Source organism: Poecilia reticulata, chromosome 23 (assembly GCF_904066995.2).
Source record: "Poecilia reticulata chromosome 23, P_reticulata-male-v2, whole genome shotgun sequence".
NCBI classification, from domain to species: Eukaryota; Metazoa; Chordata; class Actinopteri; order Cyprinodontiformes; family Poeciliidae; genus Poecilia; species Poecilia reticulata.
In genome coordinates, this window is record NC_088852.1 from 9438790 (window position 1) to 9462729 (window position 23940).

Below are 23940 nucleotides of genomic sequence, written 5' to 3' on the forward strand. Positions count from 1 at the left end.
GAGAAAAGCGGCACTAAACCGATTATCTCCTCTCAATCACCCTCCAACCTTATCTTTACTGCCGTGTTGTTCTGGGAGATTGCGGCTTAAAATGCAAAGCCATTAAGTTGAATTACCTAAAAAACCGCGCTCAGATTGATGCTGGCGATGTCACTGTTCTTCGCTGTAAAACAGAGCCCTCTAAATCCTTCGCTCGCTCAATCCAGCACTCTTAAAGGTCTGCGTGGCCTGATAGGGCCAGCAGAGCTGATAAAAGGATGAACATTAAAAAAAAAAAATCAAGGTGATAACTGTCACCCAGCAGATAACAGCGATAGGAGTTGGACTCTGTGCTCAAAACTCCCCGTTTTTCCTTCAAATCTTTTTTTTTTTTTTCCTGTCCGTCATGCGGCGGGGATTCCTCAAAGATTTGATAATGCGCTTCGATTTTCCCCCTCAAAATTTCAAAACCAATCCTTTGTGTTATCCACAAAACTCTTTTGGATGGCAAATTTTCGAAGCATGTGTTTCCTATATCCATCACCTGGAAAGAGTGAATGAGTCAGAGTGTAAGTTTAGATCTGTGCAGTGGGGGTAGTCTCCAAAGCGGGGCCAAGCGTTTGCTCTTTTAACATGGCATTAAACTATCCTGCATGTTTCCTCTGAACCCTTTTCTTCTACTTTCGTGTTTTCCCTTCATCTACGTACATTAAAGCCCTCATCTGTTATCGCAGCGTTTTGGCAAATGGAGATGTAGGTGGCGACGCCTCCAGCATGGATAAACCGGTCTGTTTTAGACGTTTACCACCCCATCACAAATTACTTGACTGACTGCTTTCCCTAAAGCGACTCGGCTGACCGAGAGGACAATAAGCAGCTTCTTCCACAGGTCAAATGGATCATAAAGCCCTTAAAACCCCCTCAAACTGCACAGCATCTGTACTGTCTAGTTGCGTCGCTCAGTTCAGGACCTTGTGTTGCCCTTCTTAAATGTTTTTTTGTTTTGTTTTGTTTTTTTTGTTTTGCAAGCTTTTGAACAGCTTCTTAACATTACAACTATGAGCCTAATGTCGCTTATTGAGATTAAATAAAAATCTGGAAAAACTGTAGCATTCACTTGAGTTCAGCCCGCTTGGTCTTTTTTTTTTTTCCCCATTTTTCTTCATTTTCCCATCCACTTCATAATCACGCACCACACTGTGTTCATTTGTCACAGAAAATCCCCAGGAAAATCCGTTGAGGTTTGAGGTTGCATGAAAAGTTCGCGGGGTAACAAAACGGCTTGTCGGCGACTCGTACTCTCGACTCGCGAGTAATCTTCAGATTCTCTCGCTAATTATTTTCCTATGAAGCTGTTTCTCCAGAACTGACTTACAGTGGCAGCAAACCTTTTATGGAGTAAACAGACTGGAGATTTAAATCTAACATGGTGATTAATTATGCATGGGGGGGTGGGAAAATGTACGCCGTTTTTATTTCCTATAAATAGTCTAATGAATACAAGTTTCATTTTGCACGTTTTTATTTGGTCATGACTAAATTCAGCTGAACTGTTTGAAATCGTGCAGCACTGAGAAGAGCCAGAATTTAATAGAAATGTTTAAAACTGGTTTTAGATGTCCTGACTTCTTTTAGTCCCTGGTGTGGGCCAAGTTTCAAACACACCCTGCAATTAAATGGGGGGGTCGAGAAAAAATCAACAATTTCAGTTTCTCCAATAATAAAAATGACCCAATATATGGATAATCAGCAATATATGCATGTGCTTTATAGGCAGAGTTTCATTAATCATTAATGTTATTGCTTGGAGCAGTTTTACACATGAATAACGCCACTGTAATATAAAATACCACTGAGGTTTTTCTGGCTATGAGATGAGAGGAGAATGAAGAGGTTCGGCTATAACGAGGGGATACTTGCCAGTATCTGACCCAGGCCTCACACACACACACACACACACACCATCATAAATGTAGGCTTGTGTTACACGAATGTTTAAGCGGCGCTCTTATTGATACAGATGTATTGGTCATTAAGCCGGTTAGATTTGACGTCTCAGCTCCGCCGCGGCCAAAGAAAACAGCAGCGTTGCTTTGCTGCAGAAACGTTCCCGTCCGTTTAAAGAGAAGGAGCTACGCTCTGGTCTTTTCAGATTACCGGCTCACATATATTATAATCTGAGGAGTTGTTTTGTAGGCGTTTGACTTCAAACACGCTTTAGAAGTGTCAAATTGCAAACATCTCTCCATGGTGCTCTACGCCACATTTGGACTGGAGCAGAGATTGGTGGGGGCGAGGCATCGGGTGGAGCTCTATGTAGCGACCCCCGACCCCCGCCTTCTGGAGCCCTGTCCTGCATCTCAGTTTTAGTGCTTAGGGCCATTGGGGTGGGGTAGACTCTGCAGTTGGGCCTTACACGCCCCACCCACAAACCCAATCTAGTTTGCTTTATGGATACATATCTGCAACATTAAAACAGACACAAATGCAATGGGGGGGCCTGCTCTAGACTGGAGGTGTTAGGGTGGGAAGGGGGGTGTAACCATCTTGAGATATGCTTTTTCTAAATCATATCAGTCTGAATGACAATTAAAGTTCTTGAGTAGTCTTGAAAAGTGAGAAACGTTTAGGATTTGCTGAAATAATTTGCCAGGTCTGGAGAAGAATGGGAAAAACAATTTCCAGACCTCTTTCCATTCCCCACTAAGCAAGGAAATGCAAACACTAAGCAGCTAAATAATAATATGCATAAAGCAGCAACACTGCTTTAGCGACGGCTGAGAGTTTGCACCTTGATTCCTGATCTTTCCAGCGGTGCATCAGCGTCGCGTTTAAAACTCACTGAACCAGCAGACGATGAGGAGGGGAAAAATAAGTCTCATTTTGTTGAGCCATAAACATAAATTCAGTCATACCTTCGATGTCCTGTGGTCATAATCCATGTTGGAGAAAATATTTTTTCTTGGCTCCTGTAATCTGTTGTCCCTGTTGGCCAGGTGATTTTTCTAAATTCCACGGATTCTATTGGCTCTGATGGATTTGAGAATTCCCCATGAGGCCATTTGCGTTTCTGCATGAACTAATGATAATATTAAAATGCTTAATCATTTATTAACATCTCCATAATATGTGTTTTTAGGAACAGTAAGTTTTTTAATGTCTGATTAGTTTTTATTCAGAGGATCGTATTAATTTTTTTTTAAATATGACAAATCTTCATTAGCCTAGTCTCTCTTCTTTTTTTTTTTTTTTTTACATTTTTCATACAACTATTTTGCAATATGAACTGATTCAGTTTCGACAATGTGACTCAATATGTAGCTGCATTTATAATAAACTAATATTATTAGTTCATGATCACCAGTAGTTCAATCCCAAGAAGTAGTTTTGGTTAATTGAACTGAAAAATTAAATGTTTTTCTTTCAAAAATGAAATATTTTGCATTATTTCATAAAATATTTTGCATTTTTGCAAATGCAAAAGTGCAAAGAGGCAATTTTGTCGAATTGCAGAAATGCTACTTTTGCCTGAAATATTTGTCGAAATTAAACGCTCGAACTTGGTCTGGGTCTCGGAAGAACCGGTCTTGACACACACTTTTACTGGCATTTCTGTATCTTCTGTCTTGCAGTAGGAATGGTACGACGCTGTTGAGTTTTGAAATATTGCCATAAATCTCTACAGGGAAGTAATATTCACAAAATGTGCTTTGCTGTCCTTGAAAATACAAGAGTTACAGATTGTGAAGAGGAAGAATTTGGCCTTCAACTCTCCCATAAATGGGAAATTATTACACCAATAACTGCTTTCATAATTTGTGGAACCTACAGATAAGATTGGAGTATCATTTAGTTACCTAAAGGTTCATATTTTGTTGTGCAACATCCAAAAGGTTTTCAGAAAGGGAAAGTCTTTTATCGTGGTCACATCGCTTTACGTTTTTCTCCTCCCTTTTTTGTGTTTCTTTCAGTTGGAGGCGGAGTTGGCGTTGTGTGAGAAGGAGGAGGCGGAGCTCCAGGAGTACGCCAATCAGGTCCTGCAGCAGATCGCCGACCGGTGCCCGGACATTTTGGAACAAGTCGTCAATGCCTTGGAGGACAGCTGCTGACTGACCTTTGCACACACACACACACACACACACACACACACACACGCTCACAGACTGACTGGAAAAGAAAAAAAAATAAATCACACTCGCTTGCATGCAAAAGTCAAACATTGAGCACGAACACACCGGGGAAAAAAAATAAAATAAAAAAAAATCACATCTCCTGCCATCCGCCACAATCCTCTTGAAACAGAAAGAAAATCAACGTTGAAGAAGTTCAACTGTGCTTTAGTTGTTCTAATTTAAGAGGAATGCTGGTGTTACATCGCTACCGAAAACACATTTCCAATATCAACAAACTGTGCCAGCTGATGGAAGCGATGTCCCTTGGTCAGTTTAAAGTGCTTTATTGGCAGATTAAATCAGAATAGATATATTTTTCTAACTCTTCTTAGAAAGAAAGCACTTCTGCTGCACTGACCATCTGTTACACTAACCATCTTGTAAGTCCTGGCTGGTGGCTGCGGTTCCACTCTGGGAAAATGTTTTCAACCCGAGAAAGAGGCGTTAAAAAAAATAAAAATAAAAAATAGTTATTTGGGCTTGCCAGGCTGCTTCTGATGCTAGACTTGCACGTTGTTGCCACATTTTTTAAAATTATTATTATTTGATCAATTTGAGCGTGTTTATTTCAGCTGCCTTTTGCTATTTGCATCATTTGCTGCTATCTTTTTTTTTTTACTTTTAGTCAGTTTTTGTTCCTTCCTCTGCAGGTGTTTGATAAAAAATTTCCAAATGTCTTCAGTACCTTCTACACCTATAGAACCCTGGTAAGGATTGGTAAAGCGCTTCAAAACAAACAAGGGTTTTTTTTGGTTGTTTTTTGTTCTTTTTTTTTTTTTTTTTTTTGCAGTAATATATTTTTTCTGTTCTGCCTTTTGTACTTTGTACAGCCCTCTTCTTCTTATTTGACAAAACGTAGACCTCTAATACAACGCCACAAGGTAGAAGCATCTTTAGATAGAGATTGTTATTGGGAGAAAGTTGACTTTTCCAAAGGTTTTGGCTCTTTATCGTGTTAAAATGTTATAAAGGCAACTTTTTCTAGCAGAGAGACGACTAGATTTTAGTTACGTTTTTGTAACGACGTTTCCAGGACCTTTGGAGGAGAAAACGGCATCATAGGTCCTTCATGTATTTAATTGTTTCATGGCAAATTAACCTAATCTAATAGCTAAATTCTGATGTGGAGCTCAGTCACACCACCAGATTAAACCTGGATTAACATTGTGTCCAAGTTATAGTTATTTTAAACATTTCAGCCACTCCAAATATTGACGAGTTTAAGCATGTAGCTATTTCTGTTATTGACTGTTGAAGATCAAAATGCATATGCCTTAAAAAAATGTTGTGCTTTTTTTTTTTTGTCTTATCTTTTTTTGAACAAGTTATGTGTCTTAAGAAAAATGAGTGATGAATTTAAATGTTAATATTTCTTGACGTGGCTTTTCCTCTGCTTAAAAATTAGATTTCGTCCAAAGCCGTTTTTATCCTTCTCTACCAGAGGTTTGATTAAATGCGGAAGGCTCTCTGGTTTCCTGCAAATCGTCGTGCAAATTGTCAAGGAGTTTGTTTAATTAACATCACGGCGTCTCAGTTTGCCGTCTGTCGTCGCCGCATCTCGCAGCAGAACCTTTACTCAAACACTTGGACGTACTGTAAACGCGGATCGCTTATGTGGAAACCAAAACATCTGTGGTTTAGTCACGTCGTCCAGACTGAAATCAGGTTGACTTCAAATAATTCCTCAGCACATCTTCCTCCTGAGCGTCCCTTTAGAGTCAGTAAGAGGTCAAATCGCTTCTGAAACGTCATTGTTTCTTTCCGAGAAGTAAGTGTTATATATAAATACAGATATATTTTTCTTGTTTCTTTTAAAAGTATGCATTAAAAAAAAGGTGTAACCTTGGTTGGTCTGCTTCACATGGTGTCAAACTCTTGTTTCTTTTTGTCATTTTGTGAATAATTGGGTGTTTTGTTAGACTTTGTTTCCACCGGGAAGACTTTTCAAAGTTTCTTGTCGAGTTCAACACTGACAGTATTGGCATGGTCCAGAGCTGCAGATTATTTCAAGTAAACATTATTTTCCTTCTTTTGAATCGGCCGTGTGAGTTTCGAGGCTGTGTCTTGTCTGTCTTGAGGTTTTTCTTTTCAAAACGTCACCTGGTTGGACACGAAGCTGGAAGACTTGGATTTATGACGCGTCCTCAAATCTAACTGGTTTTTAAGTTATGAAGGTTATGCTTTTTGGACTCTTGAGCTGATTTATATGCACGAGAGTCAGCCCTTGGCTTCTTAAGTGAAACATTTATTGATCCCACAGATTTTATGGATGGTTTGAAAACCCATGTGTGTCTCATTTAAGGAAGAGACCCAGTCAGATTTGAGCTTGTGTGTAAATTCCTTCTTCTGTTTTCTGTTTTTTTTGTGTGTGTGTGTTTTTCTATTTTTACTGATTGTGTCCATTACTGGGAAGGATGCTGGCTGCAACTCACTTTGAACTTGTTGTGGATCGAAAAATCAGAATGTGAGAGAATAAAATGAATAAATTAATGCTTTATCTTCACTTTTGCTTTGTGCTCTGTCCGTTTCTGTCATTTCGACTCTTCCTTTACGGTTTGTTTAGACATAAAATGATAACGGGCTCCGTTTAGCCTGCATGCGGAAGAAGATGGAGGAGGCAAAAAGAAACAAGAATCTAGAATCTGCAAGAAAAGGTCAGTGGCATTAGGCGTTTGTAGACAATCCCTGGGAAATTTAAAGACTTATTTGAGCCTTTCCTTTTGTAGGGCGAACTGAGACTTCAAGAAACCACTTCGGCAACTTTTGAAAAGTAGAATTTGAGGCACAGCTTCAAATTTTTTTCTTTTTTACATCCTCATATAATTACATAAATTTGACTTTTCACCTTTTTCATTAATCTGAGTAAATATTTGATCACAGATCATTGAAATCGATTGCTTTCCAACTTGTAAGAACAAAGGACACAATTTGTGTCGAATTATTGAAGCTGAATGTTAGCAGTTTTAATGTGTGTGTGCGTGTGTGTGTGTAGTCATTGTCCTTGTTTCAGTCATTCGACCCAAACCGTCGCCTTCAGAGGAAAGTAAATTGGTTAAACCCAGGATTCTCGAACTGCAGGTACGACTGGCAGAACTTCAGTTCTGAATATGAAAAAGAAAAGGAAAAAAAGGTCACATTAATTGTGATGTAGAGCTAATGAGCTCCAGGAGCTGAACATGTGGGTCATCCAAGCACAGTGAATGCTGCTTCGTCGAAATCCAATGAAAATAAGACGTGCGCAGAACAAGCTGTACCAGATGATTCCTGACCAGGAGCAGGAGTTTGCTGCAAACTACCTTAGCTGTTCTCCAGTTGTATATTTGAAAACTGGTGGGATTTGCTAACTGATGTTCTCAGTGACGAGGCCATCTTTCATTATTACTACAACCTAATAACATATTTCTTTCTTTCTGGGACTGTCAAACACTGTAACATTATGTTCACTAAATGAGATTACAGTGGACCCTTGGTATTGGGGAGGGTTACGATCCAAACCAAGCCACCCATGAATACTTCAAAAAGATCGTCATATCTGTCCAAAGACCAAATCTACCTTTATGTGCATTAATACAGTGTTTCTTACTTCCACTTTTAGGGGTAAAGCCACAGAAAATGAATGAAATGTTTAATTTGCAGATGACCAAAGTAGAAATAATTATTGTTTTTTTAGCAGTCACTAAATCTTTGTTTTGTAAGGCAGCCATGTTGGATTTTGAGCTCTGCGTTGGTCAGACATCCAGCTTGTCTAGTTCTGTAAATGAAGCTAAAGGAGACAGGTTACCCTCCCAATTCCTTTTTATTTCACATCAAATCAACAGCTAGATTTTCAAAACCTGAACTCAGTTTGTGTGTTTTTTTTTTTTGTTTAGTTCTTTTTTTTTTTTTACAGAAAACTCATCCAAAACGCACATCAGAACTGGTTTTGGAATGGCTAAAACATCAAGCTTCTGGAATGACCGCAACCTCAGCTCTATTAAAACTTTTATGAACACCAGCGCCATATGTACCTCAGCATAACGTCGTATCCTCTCCTCTGGTTTCCACTCGCCTCCTCCATTCGCTCTCTATCTTCGTCCACATGCAGACTAAACGGTGCCTGTTATCTTGTGCAAGTGGTTTATTTTCCTCTCCGCCTACTTCAGGGACACGATTGCATACCGGAGGCCTCCATTTTTTTTTATTTTTTTTTTATCTGAACCTGTGTCCTTCAGAAAGGCTTCGCCTCACACCAGCTCCTCAGCACACAGACACACACCGACCCCCCGCTGCGCCGTCCGCCAGGAAGCCGTCTGACTGTTTGGGTTTCAACCGTGCCGCTGTCCGATTCCTAGGCGCGCAAACAGATTAATGACACAGAGACGGCCTCCACAAACACACACGTTGGTAATGGGTGTTTGGTGGACGCTCGCCGAACCAGAAAATGTGGTGCAACAGACCTGACTTTGACCCCTCACCTGACGCTTTGACCTCCCGGCTCTTGAGTTTCAGGTGAATGTGCTTCTTTCTGCTCTCTGCGCGCGAGTTCCCGACAGTCTGTAAACGTAACACGCGGTTTTGCCCTCACACATGGCAACAGCGCTCCCCCGCCCCCCCCATCACCCCGTCTGTGTGCGTGCTTTTCTCTGCAGAGACTTCTGCTTTCTCCATCTACAGTCCTAATAAAAGCCAGCGGAGTGAGGCGGAGGGGATGAACAGAGCGACCGGGAGGAGGAGGAGGAGGAAGAAGAGATACGGCTGCATGAGTCGCTGATTTATGTGATGGAGAGAGATGGGTAGAAAAGTGGAGACACGCCACACTGAGCAGTAAACATCATTTTATCATCGCTGCTGAAACTCGCATCCCGCTGAATTCAACTTTGTTAGTCTGCAAAAAAAAAAAACACATCTGAAGATAAATATTTACCTACATGAAAAAATGTTCTGACTTTTATCTGTGAAGCTTTTGAAAATGACTTTTCTTTGTCATTTGATGCCACGTTTTAATGCGTGTCTGCATTAATTTTTAACCAAAGGACTGTTTATTTTATTTTATTTTTTTATTATTGTGAAGTGTGAATCTTTTAATGTTAAAACAAGAATTTGAGAGCTGAGATGAAATAATCAGGTTTATTGAACTCATTTTAACAACCCGATGCAGAGGAATGATTACAAAAAATGTTAGAACAAAAAGATTTCCAACAGATTCATAAATTTAAACCTAGTTTATTTTAATAATAAAATGGATAAGACTTTATTAAGTTGCAAACTTCACCAAGTTAAATATTTAGCTTTCATCCTCGCATACCAATTGATACCAATTTCTGGGTTTATTTACATGTAGCTCGACTTGCTGATTTAGATTTGCTTTCTAGGAGTTATGAAAAATAACAAACATGGAGCATAACTTTATGCTCCAAACAAAATTACACTTTTCCGCTTAAATACCGAAGAGACAAATAAGAAAACAATCCGATTTTTCAGTGTTTGACCATTTTGATTATCAGCCAGAGAGGATCATGGGAAAACCAGTGCGACGCTATTTGTTTTTGGCTGCAGCGGGTTTAAAATTGTGCTAAACATTTCTATTAAGTTTTTGTTGCAAATGTTTGCTACATTTTTGTCCTGCGTTGCTTAATGTGGTTATGATTCCAATTTAAAAGACTTTAAAACTAACTTTTTTAAGACTTTCTAGACTACGAATTTGAGCAAATGTACTGTACGGACCGGAAGTGTACAGCAACGAACGACGATGAACGACGTCATCTCTGATTTAAAGGAGACATTTTTTTTTTCCTTTTGACCTAGAGCATTAAAATTATTCTACAGACTATTCATTTTTGTGAAAAGTAAGAAAGAACGCCTTAAGGTGTCTTTCAGCGTTGCTGCTCAGAAGAATGTTTTCTGCCGACACTCCGCAGGATTAACCCAGTCAAAATCCTTCTCTGTAGAGGGGAGATTTTTGCCTGCTGCTGTATTTTACATTGAACTCAGACGAAGCTGCTGTACAGCGTGTGGGACGTGATGCACAGAATTGCTGCCAAACAGAAGTTGTGTTTGCTTTATCCTGCTGGGAGCACCATATGGGAGGAGCTTCCCGCTGCTCTTGAGTTATTGCACGTTGGAAACTTTGCAGTAGCTGAAACTTGGCTTTTAATTATCCAGATCCAGTAAAAAAAGAGAGAGGGGGGAAAAAAAGAACTGTAATAATCCTATTTGTTTTATTTATTTAGACACACAAAAACTCATGCCTTTCTTTACAGAGTCAAGATTACAACGGATATTTGTTTGCCACGTTACAGAGGCGCTTGGCGTGTCGTCGTTTCGAACTTGCCTTCTCGTATCCAACGGACGAGTTCGCTGGTTTTGAGGCGATGTGGTTTCAATCATCACATCAAACATGGACTGAAAAGAAAATGGGGGGGGGAAAGAGGAAGAAGGTGATGGATGGAAAGCAAAACAACTTACAGCTCACATTCAGGCTGGATTGATTGGGTTTTATGCTAAAATGATGATTGATTGTTACGGCCGTGGTTTGGTTTGCTAATCAACGTTTTCTAAAGTAAATCAATCGCTGCAGTCTTGGATGAGTGAGCCGAGGAGAACGGGAAGGAGGAAGCTCTTAAAGGGGAAACAAAAACAACATCAACGGAGTCGGGCTGCTAAAATAAGCTGTTGGCCTCCGACAGACCAAACATCCTCCGACACTGATGACATTTTCCTCTTCTGTCGTTCCAGTTCTGTCACTTTTCTGTTTTCCAGCCACAAGGCGACGGAGGCCAGACGGATCCAGGCTCACTGATGTGGGCAGAGAAACTCACCTGTAAACCATCTGCTGGCAGGTCTTCAGTCCAAGCTGTCGGAAATTTAGATCGACTTGGAATCCGGCTCGTCTGGCAGGTTTTTTACCTTCTGCAGACGGGGACGGATTAGGAAGCAACCGGCTTCCAACAGAAACACAACAACCGTAAAACCACGCCAGGAATAATTTGTATTCTTTTCACTGAAATGTTCCTTAACGTGTGTTTGTTTTTTTTTTTCCTTTTGCTTTGAATTGATATATTTCTGCTCATTTGAATCAAATTTATGTAGCATTTTGAGAAAAAAAATAGTTTCCTTTGGATGTAATCTGAATTTTATTTATTACTTCATGTCTTTTTCTTACACTATGTGTTTCACCAAGGAACTTTGCGTACAAGTCATTTTGCATCTAGAGCGCCAAACCTTTTATTTTATTTTATTTTTTTTGCGGTGTCCCTGGAAAAGATGAGTTAAAAAGCTTTGAAATAAATTCATACTTTACTGCAGTAGAATAACTTCCAACTGATAAATTTAGAATAATCCATTGTGTGTAATTAGAGTGCAGCACTTAATCTTCCTTAACATTTCAGGAGCTTGGTGCAAACAGAAAGTGAGATCGTTACAGCGTTTCTCTAAATCCTTCGAAGTCTTAATACGACTGATGCGACCGTGGAAGACGTTTTCTGGCTCGAAGGACCGAATAACGTGGCTCATTTTCAGCTTGGTGGCAGAGCAGATTCAGATTTCAGATCTCGTGGTATTTCTAGAGGTTCCCGGGGCTCTTTGGAGGGGAAACAGGCCCACAGCATCACAGGTCATCCACCGTACTTAACAGTGTTTCCACATATCATATCTGGTGTCTGCTAGCTCAATCTCAGCCTGGTGTTTACACTTGTGCATTTTTTGTCTTTAGTATCTTTAATCTTTGCTATAAATCGTCTATTTGATTTTGTCTCACCGTTACTCCTGTACATTTTGTCTCTTTCTGGGATATAAGTGATATTTCTTGGCTGTCAGACTCGGGTGCCCTTTGACCTCTTCACTCTTTCCTTTGCCGCTCACTTGTGTGATGTCAATAAACGACAAAAAAGAAAATGGACCTACCTGTAAAATATGTGAGCCACATATTGTAGAGATAAAACAATGTGACAATATAACAACAGTACGTGTCAAATAAAGAAGAAATGTTGCCTTTTCTTCTGTCAGCGAGGTAGGAGTTACAGAAAACATATCATCTTAGTGGATATCAGGTTCTGGTCAGTTCTGGAGAACCGCTACAGATTTGTTTTGGAAAAAATGATGGGGATGGGAAGAAAGAGCTGGACTGAGTTTAGCTTCAGAAGTAACTGCAGATGCACAGGTCATGCTTTTTTTTTTTTTTTTTTTAATTCAAGGTCTGACCTAATAGTTCAGATTTTCACTTATTCTGATTTTAGATGCTTATATTTCAAGGAAATTTAAAGCTATAATTAACCAGTCAGGCAGACAAAGTCCTTATGAGATCAATGATACATTTTAATAAACTAAAAGCCAAAATCAAGAGATGCGCTGATTAAGCTTTCTATGGCCGATAGTTATTTTCTATTTTCTTTGACATCTGATCTGATGATTTACAATTTTTATTCCAAGGATTATGACACATTAAAAGAAAAAAGTTCAATCGGGTCTCTAAGTTTAAACCAGGGTCCTCTTCCCTGTGCCCTAAATGCAAGATATATGAAGGCAACCTCACACACTGTCTTTGGTCATGCCCTAAAATCCAGTTATATTGGGAATCAATTCTGGCTGAGATAAGGAAAATTATCAAAACTAATATCGATCTTGATCCAGTATCTCTTCTCCTTGGTCTACCAAATAAACATATTCAAAATCAAAACATGAGTAAATTGTATAATGTCCTTACTTTCTGTGCTAGAAAGAATATTCTGTTACAATGGATCTCCAATAAATCTCCTACTATTTTTGGGTGGAAGAAACTTGTCTTGGAATATATACCTCTTGACTTCCTAACATGTCTAATCCACTCTAAGACGGATACTTTTGTCCGGATATGGAAGCCCTTCCTGGACTATGCTGAAGGACACGTATCCACCATCTTGTCCCGAGCTTTTATAAATGCCTAGGTGTAATCGTTACAATGTCGGAAACATGTGTGCCCCCCCTCATCCCTCTGTCTTTTCTTTTATGTCTCTTATGGACTGGACTGTTGAGCTCTTGTTTTTGTTTTGTTTTTGCTTTTTGTTTTTTTTTTTTTGTTTTTTTGTTTGTGTTATGTTGTTTCTATTAAACAAAATTAATAAACATATCTACAAAAAAAAAAAAAAAGAAAAAAGTTCAAATACACCATGAGCTAAAATGCATTTATCTGTTTGGTGCTACTTGTGTGATTTATTACAAATGGTTATTTTGCTTTTTTATGTTTGCCTCCTTTTATGGTGGCCCATAGTAGAACTCTGGAAGTTGTTTGAGGCGCCCCTCGGACCACTGCCACCCTGGGTAGAGAGCCACATCACCTGTAACAAACATGTCAAGTAATGATTGACGTTTCATTACTTACGAAAGCTTAAAGTGTAATTTATTTTATGTTCAACTTTAGAGGTGGGGTAACGGAAAAATGTTGATACTTTTAAAGTGACAGTCAAAAATTGTACAAAATAAGTTCCGTCTTTACAAAACTCAGAGAGAGAAACTGTAGCGGCAGCTTCCAGATATTACCGAAGTATTAGCAAGAGTATTGTACAGTATAACCGCTCTCTGGAGTCGTTTCCCCGTCTCTTCCTCCCAAAAATAAGTAAACGTATTTCGTTGCTGTACACTTCCGGTCCGTACAGTAAGACTTGATTAACTGTAACCCTGCTGCAGCTGCGCACAGGTGAGTCTCATTAAGCGGCTAGCCAGCAGCTAACTGCAGGATATTTTCTTAGCATCGTTTCTTTATTAGGAGAAATTTGATAACTTAAAAAAAAGTTCTGGTCTCCTCCTCCTCCTCCTCTTCATCCTTATTTACCACTTCCCCTCGTGTCTCTCTGTAGCGGCGGACAGACTTGAGAGCGGAGGACAGCTGCGGAGGAAAGCCCCACTCCAGAGCTCCGTTGTTTCTCTCCACTCCCTCTTCTGTGTCTGCAGCTCCAACTTCTCGCTCTGTTTTCGTGCGCGTAAAAACTTTGGCGAGCCGCGGTCTCCTCCTTCCCCTCCGTGCGTAATTCTCTGGGAAGTGCTTTGAAAACCTGCGAAGAAGTCGCACTTTACTTCTCCCACCTGTTGCTGAAACGGACGGGGGCAGAGAACAGGACTCTTATCCCGGCGGGACGACTTGGGGACTGACCCGGACCAGGGTCCACGGTTCACGCTCCTCCAGCAGCAGCAGCAGCAGCTGCCGCCGCCTGCACACCCCCGCCGCCTCCCTGCACCGCCTCATAAAAACGGCCGCTTTTGTGACCAAGAGGAGGACTTTAGACATCGAGGAGTGAAAGGAAAGAAAGAAAGGAAGGAAGGGGTCCAGAAAGTGACACTTGAAGGAATCTGTGCGCGTCTCGTAAAAGAAAAAAAAGCAGCCTGAAAAACAGCGCTGCGTGTGAAGTTTCCAACCGGACAGACAGATTTCAACACCTCGGATGGTGGAAGGAGATTTTTCTTTTTTCCCCCAGCAGAGCTGAGCAGCATTTCTTCTCCAGAAAATAAGAAGAGAAGGTAAGAGCTGTGTTTTTGTCTTATTTTATTAATAATGTTGGAGGAAACTCGTTTAGAACTTTGGCTCATTTCTGTCTTGCTTCACACTTTTCCAACTTTTCCTGATGTTTCTTTTAAAGTTGATTGTCCTGAGACCAGGGGCGAGTCTAGAAAACTTTCAAACGGGTGGCCAAGTGTTGGTGTTGGGGGGGCCACGGGTGGGCACTGATGGGCTCAGGGGGTTTTCTGAATGACAACAAAACAACAACTTTTGTTTCTGGGATTCCAATTGGTGCTTTTTATAGTTGCCCACCACCCAGGGCATTATCGTTTTAGGGGGCGGTACAAGCACCGGGTTCACCACCCTGATGTTTTGAAATAAGCTCTCGCCTCCAAATGAAACTACTTTTCTTCAGTCTATTACTTTTTTGCCTGAAATAAAGTTTAAAAACATAAATGTAGGTGATTATGTCATTCACCAGTTAGCATATGGACTATGTTGGGATGCAGTGTTTGCAACCTGCCAACTTATTTACATCTGTTCAGTTATCCTCTGTTCTTTCCAGATGTGAAACGGGTAAATGTCTTTTTCCAGAAAACAAAGTCTCAAAATTTTGACTGGTAATAGCTGACACTACGTGGCCACTTGTTGCTTGTCTTTGATATTTTTTTTGTGGTTTGAGTTGACAAAATAATCTCTCATGTATTGACAGCAACACACCAGCAGAAGTTATCTGAAACGCTCAATAAAGATTAACCTTGAACTCATTTTAATCTGCTACTTTTGTTTAGAGCGTGACCCTTTGAAATTGTTTAGTTTCTTTTGTCCTTTCTGTCCTGGTTTTGTGCTGTTCGTGGACACTCTGTAGTTACAAATGTATTTTTATTGAAATGTAGCTCACAGTAACCCAAGAAATATATATATTTTTTGCAGATTGTTGCAGTCGGTGCCCTGATTCTACAAGGTTGAAGTTTTGTTCCCAATTGTTTTGTCAAATTAGGCGCTGAGGTAGTGGTGCTGTGATTCAAGTCAAATGAGGAGGATGCTTGTGATCGCTTTCATAAAACACAGGAGAAAAAATGAGTCTGATGTAGCAAAAGATGCACAAGTGGAGAGTTTTTATTTATTTTTATTTTTTTTACAGCATTATTAATTAGTGGACTTACCTTGTCAACGTGGAGAAACCTTTTTGAAAAAACAAAACAAAACTTAGTGGCTGAAGATGATGGCACTTGGAGATGAAATCTTTATAGAGCTGGTTAAGCACGTGAAATAATTCATGGTCAAAGTTGTCTTCCTTTTCTTAAATCCACAGGCGTATGTGAGAACGCCTGCCGCCCCACCGGGGGCCCCGGTCGGTGGCACCACCGCCTCAGAGTTCAACAAGTTAAACTCTGTAGGAGTTTTTCAATGTAAATGATGGGTTTGAACTTGAGCGCCGACTGCGTGAGTTATTCAATACTCAGTCAAGGTGAAAAAGGGTTCCGACTTTATTCTATCTGAATTTATAGAAATTCATGTCCAAGGCTAATGTTTTCATTGTCACGGTCTCATTCCATATGACTTTGGCTACCCTTGACAGTGGTGAAAGGCGGCCTATCTGCGTGCGTGCGTGCGTGTGTGTGTGTCTGCCAACCCCATCGACCTAAATGAAGGCAGCTCTCCCGCTCTGCGGTGCAGACCAGGACTATTTTGGTCGAAATCTTGCACAAATGTTTCTCTCAGTATAGAGAAATTGCTCTGCCTTCATCTGGGCCGTGCAGGGACTTGTTTGAAATCCAAGTCTGACTAACTGCAGCTCTGAGGGAACTCTGGACCGAGTTCACCATTCTGACAGCTATCATAAAACACACAAGTGTCTGCAGTGACTCACTTTGTGTGAAAAACTTTCATATAACAAATGATATAACGCGTTGATTCACTGCTGCGCGTATGCATTTGTGATATATAAATATGTATAATACTTTTGCAGCTGTAGACGAGCAAGAGACGCTGAACATGGCTGGGAACTAGAGTGAAGCGCCAATATTTTCTAAGATTATTATTATTTATTTTTTTTAAACTAAAATGATCCCTAAAGATTTTTGTTTGAAAAGTTTAATCAAAATTTTCAAACCAAGAGGTTGGTAATATGGCAAAAATTATTATATTTTTTTCTCTTTTCTTCAAAAATAATCAAGAGTTCATCACAATTTTCATATATGAAGACATATCCAATAATTACAAAAGAGACCAAAAATTGTGGAATGAAGTGAGATAAAAACGGCCAAAGTTTGACTAAATGTAGCGAAAAAGCATGAAGCATCAAATGAAGGTACAAAATGAGCAAAATGTATATTACTGTATTCAGATGGTTGAAAACTGTGAAGAAACTCTTGAACAAAATTAGAATTGAACAAATTCATAATTACATGCGTAGAATTGATCTTAGTGGCCAAAAATAACAAACGGCACCGTCGCATCTGTTGAGCCTTAATCACATTTTCTATTTGTGGACATGAATTGCCATTTTGTATTTCAGTTATTTCTACTCTCTTGACATTCTCATGAACTCTTCGTCTTCATTCTTTTATTTTATCCTCAGTTTTGCCCCAAATCCTTCTCACTCAAAGTGTTTATGAACCATCTAAACGCAAGAAGCCGGTTGTAAAAGAAGATAATCGAATGTCTGAGGGATTAAAGCTTCTCTGTCAAACATTCTGCTCATTCTGTCAACAAATAATTTATTTTAAGCGGTAAAATTGCTCTGTGTGAGTATACAGATGAGCAGTGGATACATTTTATTGGACGGAATTTGTTCAACAATCCTGTTTGTGAATCACTGAGACGGATTCATGCGAAACGCAGCAGAAAAAGCCTGAAGCTTGTAAAACCGCATGCATCGGCTGCAAAAAGGACCCGAGAGGAAGTCGGGGTCGTCTCCGGCGGTGACGTCTCTGGCCGGCCTCGTGGATTTCAGGGTTTCAGAGTCTGATATCTTCATAAATCCCCGAAGCCAGCTGACAACAGGGCTGATAAACCCTGCAAAGAGGAGAGGAAGTACACGTCTGTGGGCGTGTTGAGCGCTGGGGCCCGCTGTAACGTTAGATGTGTAGATAGGGGTGGCGAAAAGTGTTGCTGTCAACAAGTTAGCCATTAGAGAGAGATAATCTCTCCTCGGTCCACGTCCCGGCCAGCGTCTGCTCCTCCTCCCTTCTTTTCATGGTGCATTTTTATTTATGCTGTTTGGGATTTCTTCTACATAGTTCAAGATAAATGCGTTGGGCTCCTGGCCCGTTCAGCAGGAGGCCATAAAAACCGGCCCCTCGCTCCAACTCTCAACCTTGACGTCTTTTCCTCAAGTGAAGCTACCTGAGCGTCTCGTCCCCGCAGGACGCCATAATTAAGGAATGTCAGCTTGTCCGTTTGTCTCCTGTCCAGTCATTTGAGAAGATGGCCTTTCTCAAGGTTACGCCTTGGTGCGTTTGTGTTGGCATTTTAATGTTTTTTTTTTTTTTTTTTTACATAAAAACCCCCCAGAAACAGGGGATGTGTCAGGCATGTGTGTGTCTGTTCGCTCCTCTGAGCTCTAATGACCAGGTTGGACTCCCAGATGGTGGTCTGTGTGAAGAGGATGGTCTCTTCAGATGAAGAGCAGGCATTTAAAACACTTTAATCTGATTGGCTGGCTGCATCCTGGAAACTGCTCCCAGTGCAGCCTTGCGAGTGCTTATACACTGTGGATAATGATTACTTGGCAGAGAAAGAGATCTTGCGCACTTTAAATGACTGTAATGCTATAATTTCATTATCTTTTTTATTTATTTATAATTCACCAGACTTGGTATTGATGACAAGGTGAAGACTGGTGGAAAATACAGCGTAGATGAGGTAAATGCCTTTAGAAATAATCAGAACTACTGCATAATGATAGATGCAGGTATAGTCCATAAATCCTTGGTGAAACCGTAATAAAACAGGAACATCCAACCCACATGCTTCTCTTGCAGCGACCCCGAATCTTCAGCTGTTCTTCTTCACGTCTGTCTTTCTGCTTCTCATTTGTCCTTGAAGCTGCTTTTTCCCCATTATGAGATTTAATAGATTTTGTATCTGATTTTTAGATTTATTGATCCATTTTCCTTTCTGGAAAAAAAAAATGTCTCCATTAAAAAAATCTGAGGTTGTAAAAATTACTTTATTACACGGGGCCTTGTAAAAAGCAATCAAATTTTTTTATACTTTGTCACATTACATTATGATTTATGTGAAACTGAAGAATAAGAATGCATGATTTCACAAAACGACTAAAGATATAAAGCTGGAAAAAAAGTATCTAGTAATATTCTTAAAATCTGCCATTAATCAGAGAAAACGGAGGTTAATGGTAACTTTGAAGGAGCTACAGAGATGCAGCTCCATTTGGTGAAAAGGACAGCTATTAGTCATACACTCCACATACTTAGTTTTCATGGCAGAGTGTCATTAAGTAATTGCTGAGAGAAAGCCATAACAAGATTTGTTTCCAGTTTGCTTGAAGCTATTGAGAGGACACAGTAAACACGTGGAAGAAGATGCTCTCGTCTGATTTACTCAAATGTAGAGGAAACCTGACCTTGCTTATAACCCTGACCACACCGTCCCTACTAAATCAGAATTAAAATTCAAGCTAACGTAGTTTCCGTGGACAAGCAAAGATATTTGGGAAAATCAGCAAACTGCGAATGCCAAATTAAACAGGATCGTCTTGACCTAGATTTAAAGCTTTTGGTTTTAATGTAGCAAAATGCGAGTTGGCGAGTGTCATCGAGTGCACTCTAGCAAGGCTGGCCGCTTTGTTTCACATATTTTTGTCAGGTTTGAAACAATGAAACGTGCAGTCCAGCTTCTTGAGCCAGAATAATCGTTTCAGCAAAATGTACGCGAGTAGCTAAAAACTCGGGATAAAACGTCTCGTGCTTCTCGTTACTGAAAACTTTCAGATTGTTCAGAGCATTTTTTTATTGCTTTTCCTCTGAAGAACCAACTTAAAGATGAGAGTTAAACTACAACAGCAGCTACGTATGACCATAAATGTCCCAACTCTGAATAAATACAAAGTAGCGAGGTTTTGGTATCGGCATATTTTCCATTCGAAGAGGAACTCTGGCTACAATTTAACTTGGAGCACAAACATACAGCTGTGTCATTTCCATAAACATTGGGTGTTTCACAGATGGTAATTGTTTGTCCTTTCCTCCTTCTTAGAATCATTAAAATATCTCCGCTGCGCTCTGTTGCAATATAAAATAAGCTGATGCCTGAACTCGGAAGCATCAGTCTGCTGCGAGTCTCTGTGTGTGCTGACAGTACACTGTGGTCATGTGGTCATCATTATGGTCAAACTCAGTGTATTTCTGCATGTATCTGCGTGCTCAGATTCTGACTGCTTGACCACCAAGCATGTGTTTGTCAGCGTGTGTGTGTGTGTGTGCACGTGTTGGAGGGGTGGCGGCAGCGGTTAGCAGCTATATCCTACCAGCTTCCTGGGCTAATAGTAAAAGTGGTTTATTGGACACTTTATAGCCCCTGAAACCGTTTTATAAATCCGGCGGCTGGTGAGAGGGGGGACAGTCGCAGACCGGCGAGCCACAAGGCAGGTCAGTATGAAAACTACTGCATCCCTGACTCCAAGGGGGAGAAAAATGCTTCTTCTCAGCGCCGATGTTTTTACGGAATTGCATCTTCATGGCTGGGGAACTTTTTGGAATTTAAACAGTGTGACAGGCAGCACAAACTGGGCCAGTTACAGTAAATCTATCGTCTAAACATCTCATAACACAGAAAGCCTTTCTCTGCTGCTGCAGCCTCTTTACTTTTGCTCATTTTCCTGTCTGCTCCCCTGATCCAGAGCTGATAAAACTATCAACAGCACACCTGCGGCGGGGTTAAATGTCATCTGCGAGGACGGTACGGACTGTTAACTCAAACAGAAATGATAATGATTTTTAGAGCAGGCTCACTACAATAAACTTTCACTACTGACTTTTAAATGTCAAGACTTTATTTGCTGTTGTAACCTCTTCTTTTTCTTTCAGTTGATTTATTTGCACGACTCATTAAGAGTACAGCTCTATCAGTTATTACAAAAAGCAACTTTAAGCTGTGCGCTGTTAATCTCTGCATTTTCTAAATATTTCTCTTGGGCATATTTAGGCAAATGGATTGAAATTCTTCTTCACAGGTTTAACAGTTTACATTGAAGCTTAAAACATATCTATGCCGAGCTTTTTCAAGCTTAACTTAAGGAAGGATTTTAAATCCTACTGCAAAGTAGTCTTGCTCTGCACTGCAATTATGATTAATACTTTGTCATGGATTTCTGGATTAATGCAGCATAACATGAAGAAGTCTAGGTTACTTTCGTAGAGGCCATTTGGCTCTAGTTTTCCTAACCTAAATGCTCCTTGTCAGGTGTTTTCAAAGTGTAGGAGAGCAAATACACAGCTTTGACCTCTGACTTGTCCAACTGTGTTATTACTCCAGACTTGTTGCTGTTGCTATGATGTCCCATTCATGCCGGTGGAGTTGATCTGCTCTGATTTGAACCACTTTCTGCTGTGACCGCAGTTTGTTTAGCCTCCTGTACATAAAGTCTCAGGGCTTAGTAGACGACTCTGTGGCGGTGCATCATGTTCAGATTCAGCCCATTAATTTTCCAACTTTAAATCATCATATTTCCTTCTTCTTATTTTGCTTGGCCTATAGTCTCCTTTCTGGCCATAGCTTTAGCTGCTAAAAATCTATCAGTTTTGACTCTTGACATAGACTTGGTGAAGTTGGCTACATCATTACAGTTACTTTTCCTGGTTTATTCTTTCCCCCATGTTGCGCCCATCCATTAAGGGTTCTGACGCCCCCTGAGGGAGACTTGCCTCAAACTTTGCAAAGCAATGCTCCGTAGAGCCTCTGTTGGATTAAAGTCAGGAAAATGTGCTAGTCTAATGTTACCCCGGTCAGTTAAAGCATATATTGGTGCCTGTGGCAGTGCTGACAGGTGCCAAGTCCTCTTGGAAAATAAAATCAGCATCTCTGTAAATCTTGTGAGTAGGGAGAAGCATGAAGCGCTCTAAAACATCCTGCTAGCTGGCTGTGTTGGCTTTTGACTCGCTGGACCAATAGCAGATGAAATGGCTCCCCAAGTTATCACCAACTAGAAACTCAATGCTTTCAATATCCCTGTTGTTTAGCCACTTCTTCTTTATTTTTTCCTTCCACTCAACTTTCCAATACGGTGCTTGGATGCAACAAGCAGCTTTCTGAGAAACTGAGTTTTGACTTTAACTCGCTATAAGCCATAATCTTCAAAAACAACGGAAATGGGAGTATTTTTCTTCTGGTCCAGGGATAAAATAACAAAACCTTGAAAAATTGGGGGGGGATGTTATTTGGAAGCTTTGATAAAATAACTGATTATTTCTGGCTGAACATGTTTTCAGGCAATAACTTACAAAGTTCTTTTCAAGTACTTCGTTTCCCAAGTAAGTACCCATAACACGCATAAAATTACTCATTTTAGACGCATTTAGCCACTGACTATGTTCTTTTCTTACTTTTGGGTTTGAACATTCAATCATAAAGAAGTGTATGGCCTGTGGATTGTGGTTTGGCTGCTCGCTTTTCAGATGACATAAACCTAGTTGGCTTTAAAGACGCAGCATTACATATAATTGTCATACCGGTACATTTGTTGATCAGGATAAGCCATCGATGACCCTGTTTTCCTGCCAGCACCAAGACTCATTCCCAGCTTTTAGTCTGGCTTGGTTATAGACTAATTTAACCACTAGAAGGAAACTGAAGTGCAACTGTTGATGAATCTGTTCAGTCTGTGTAAGTTTCTGGGCAAAAAAAAATGGAGAGACAAGACGTGTAGGAGTTTGGGTGAAGACAGACATGGTGGTCAGTCAGACGAGAGGAAACGCTGCCTCTTACTGGTCACTTCTTGCTACTACAACAGATCAAAGGAGCACAAAGTTCCACTTTCTGCTGTGTTTTGTGATCTTTGCTGTCATGGAACAAAAAGCGTATGCTAGAAAATGTGTTTATTTGCTCACTATCTCTAAGGTGGCGTTTCGGGGAAGACCCAGGACACGTTGGAGGGACTATGTCTCTCGACTGGCCTGGGAACGCCTTGGGGTTTCCCCGGAGGAGCTGGAAGAAGTGGCTGGGGAGAGGGAAGTCTGGGCCTCCCTTCTGAAGGCCCGGGGTCGGGTCTGCCCCTGCGACCCGACCCCGGATAAGCAGAAGAAAATGGATGGATGGATAGTATTGTTTCTGTAGAAGATACAAAAATCAGAAAAGTGGCGACTTTCAAGCAAGCTTATCTGCAGGGAGACACGCTTCACACTTTTGTCCCTTTTTCTTCTTGCTTTGAAAATATATATTCTGAACTTTCCACATTTATTTGCATATTACAACCTTAAACTTCAATTTTGATAGAACATTTTATTTGATAGAAGATAAAAAGTAGCATAAACTTGTGAGGTGGAAGAAGTATAAGTGGATTTCAAAGCGGCCCAGTCTTTTGCTAGATGGTTTTATCTTAAATTGATTGGAGAGATGTGTGAACGTATATTTTTAAGGATTATTTATCGGCCTTAAAACATCAAAATGCTTTCACCCTAACACTTCTTCTGCAGTATTACTCTATTTATCTTCTCCATTTCCATTTCTGCTAAAAAAAAATAAATAAAAAAAACATCCCCACAGCATGATGCTGCCACTACCTTGTTTTAGAGCTGGTTTTAGGCTAACATACACTCAAAGCTTTGCATGCAGCTCAGATTGATTTCATCTGAGCAGAGCACCTTCTTCTGTGTTTTCTGTATCCTGGAACCAAAACTGTTGGTTTTACTGAGAAGTATGAGAGTAAAAGGTGCTTAAATGCATGCCACACTTTTCAGATTTTATAACCATATATCTTTTTCCTTCCATTTGGTAATCATGATCTATTTTGTGTTGGTCTATAACATCTCTCCCTTTGCTTTGTGTTTGTATGTTGGAGTAGTTTAATATAATGAGATTCTCGGCACCCAGGTGCTCTTTCTAGATAATTACTGAGTGTTTTTTTTCTGTAGCCAGTCTTGGAACCAAAGCAATACCCAATCTGTCAACACACTTGCTGTGCTGAGTGGGAAGGAGGAGAGAGAGGATCAAATTAAAATTTATTCCCTCTATCTTGTTTCTGAGCCCCTCCCTGGCTCTCATCCTTTGAATTTTCAATCCGTCATGCTGCTCTCCGTCCTGCTCGCGCTCACCTTTTTATTTCCTCGGCGTTCCTTCCTTATTTTTATTTCCTCCCCAGTCTGCATATGAGTCCCA

At 40.3% G+C, this 23940-nt stretch overlaps 2 protein-coding genes across 15 annotated transcripts in view; both read left to right on the forward strand.

The window, feature by feature from the left end:
* LOC103459282 (ELKS/Rab6-interacting/CAST family member 1-like) overlaps positions 1 to 6654 on the forward strand; it is a 125956-nt gene extending 119302 nt beyond the window's left edge. For all 13 annotated transcript variants that reach the window (XM_017302870.2, XM_008400730.3, XM_017302865.2 and 10 more), the window contains one exon: positions 3951 to 6654. In XM_017302870.2, the coding sequence (XP_017158359.1) occupies positions 3951 to 4088 (138 nt within the window). In that variant the 3' untranslated portion in view covers positions 4089 to 6654. The remainder of the gene's footprint in view (positions 1 to 3950) is intronic.
* Positions 6655 to 13951: 7297 nt separating this feature from the next.
* The window catches only part of wnt5b (wingless-type MMTV integration site family, member 5b), a 74013-nt gene continuing 64024 nt past the window's right edge, over positions 13952 to 23940 (forward strand). For both annotated transcript variants that reach the window (XM_008400745.3, XM_008400747.3), the window contains exon 1: positions 13952 to 14618. The gene's annotated coding sequence lies outside the window, so the exon portion shown is untranslated. The remainder of the gene's footprint in view (positions 14619 to 23940) is intronic.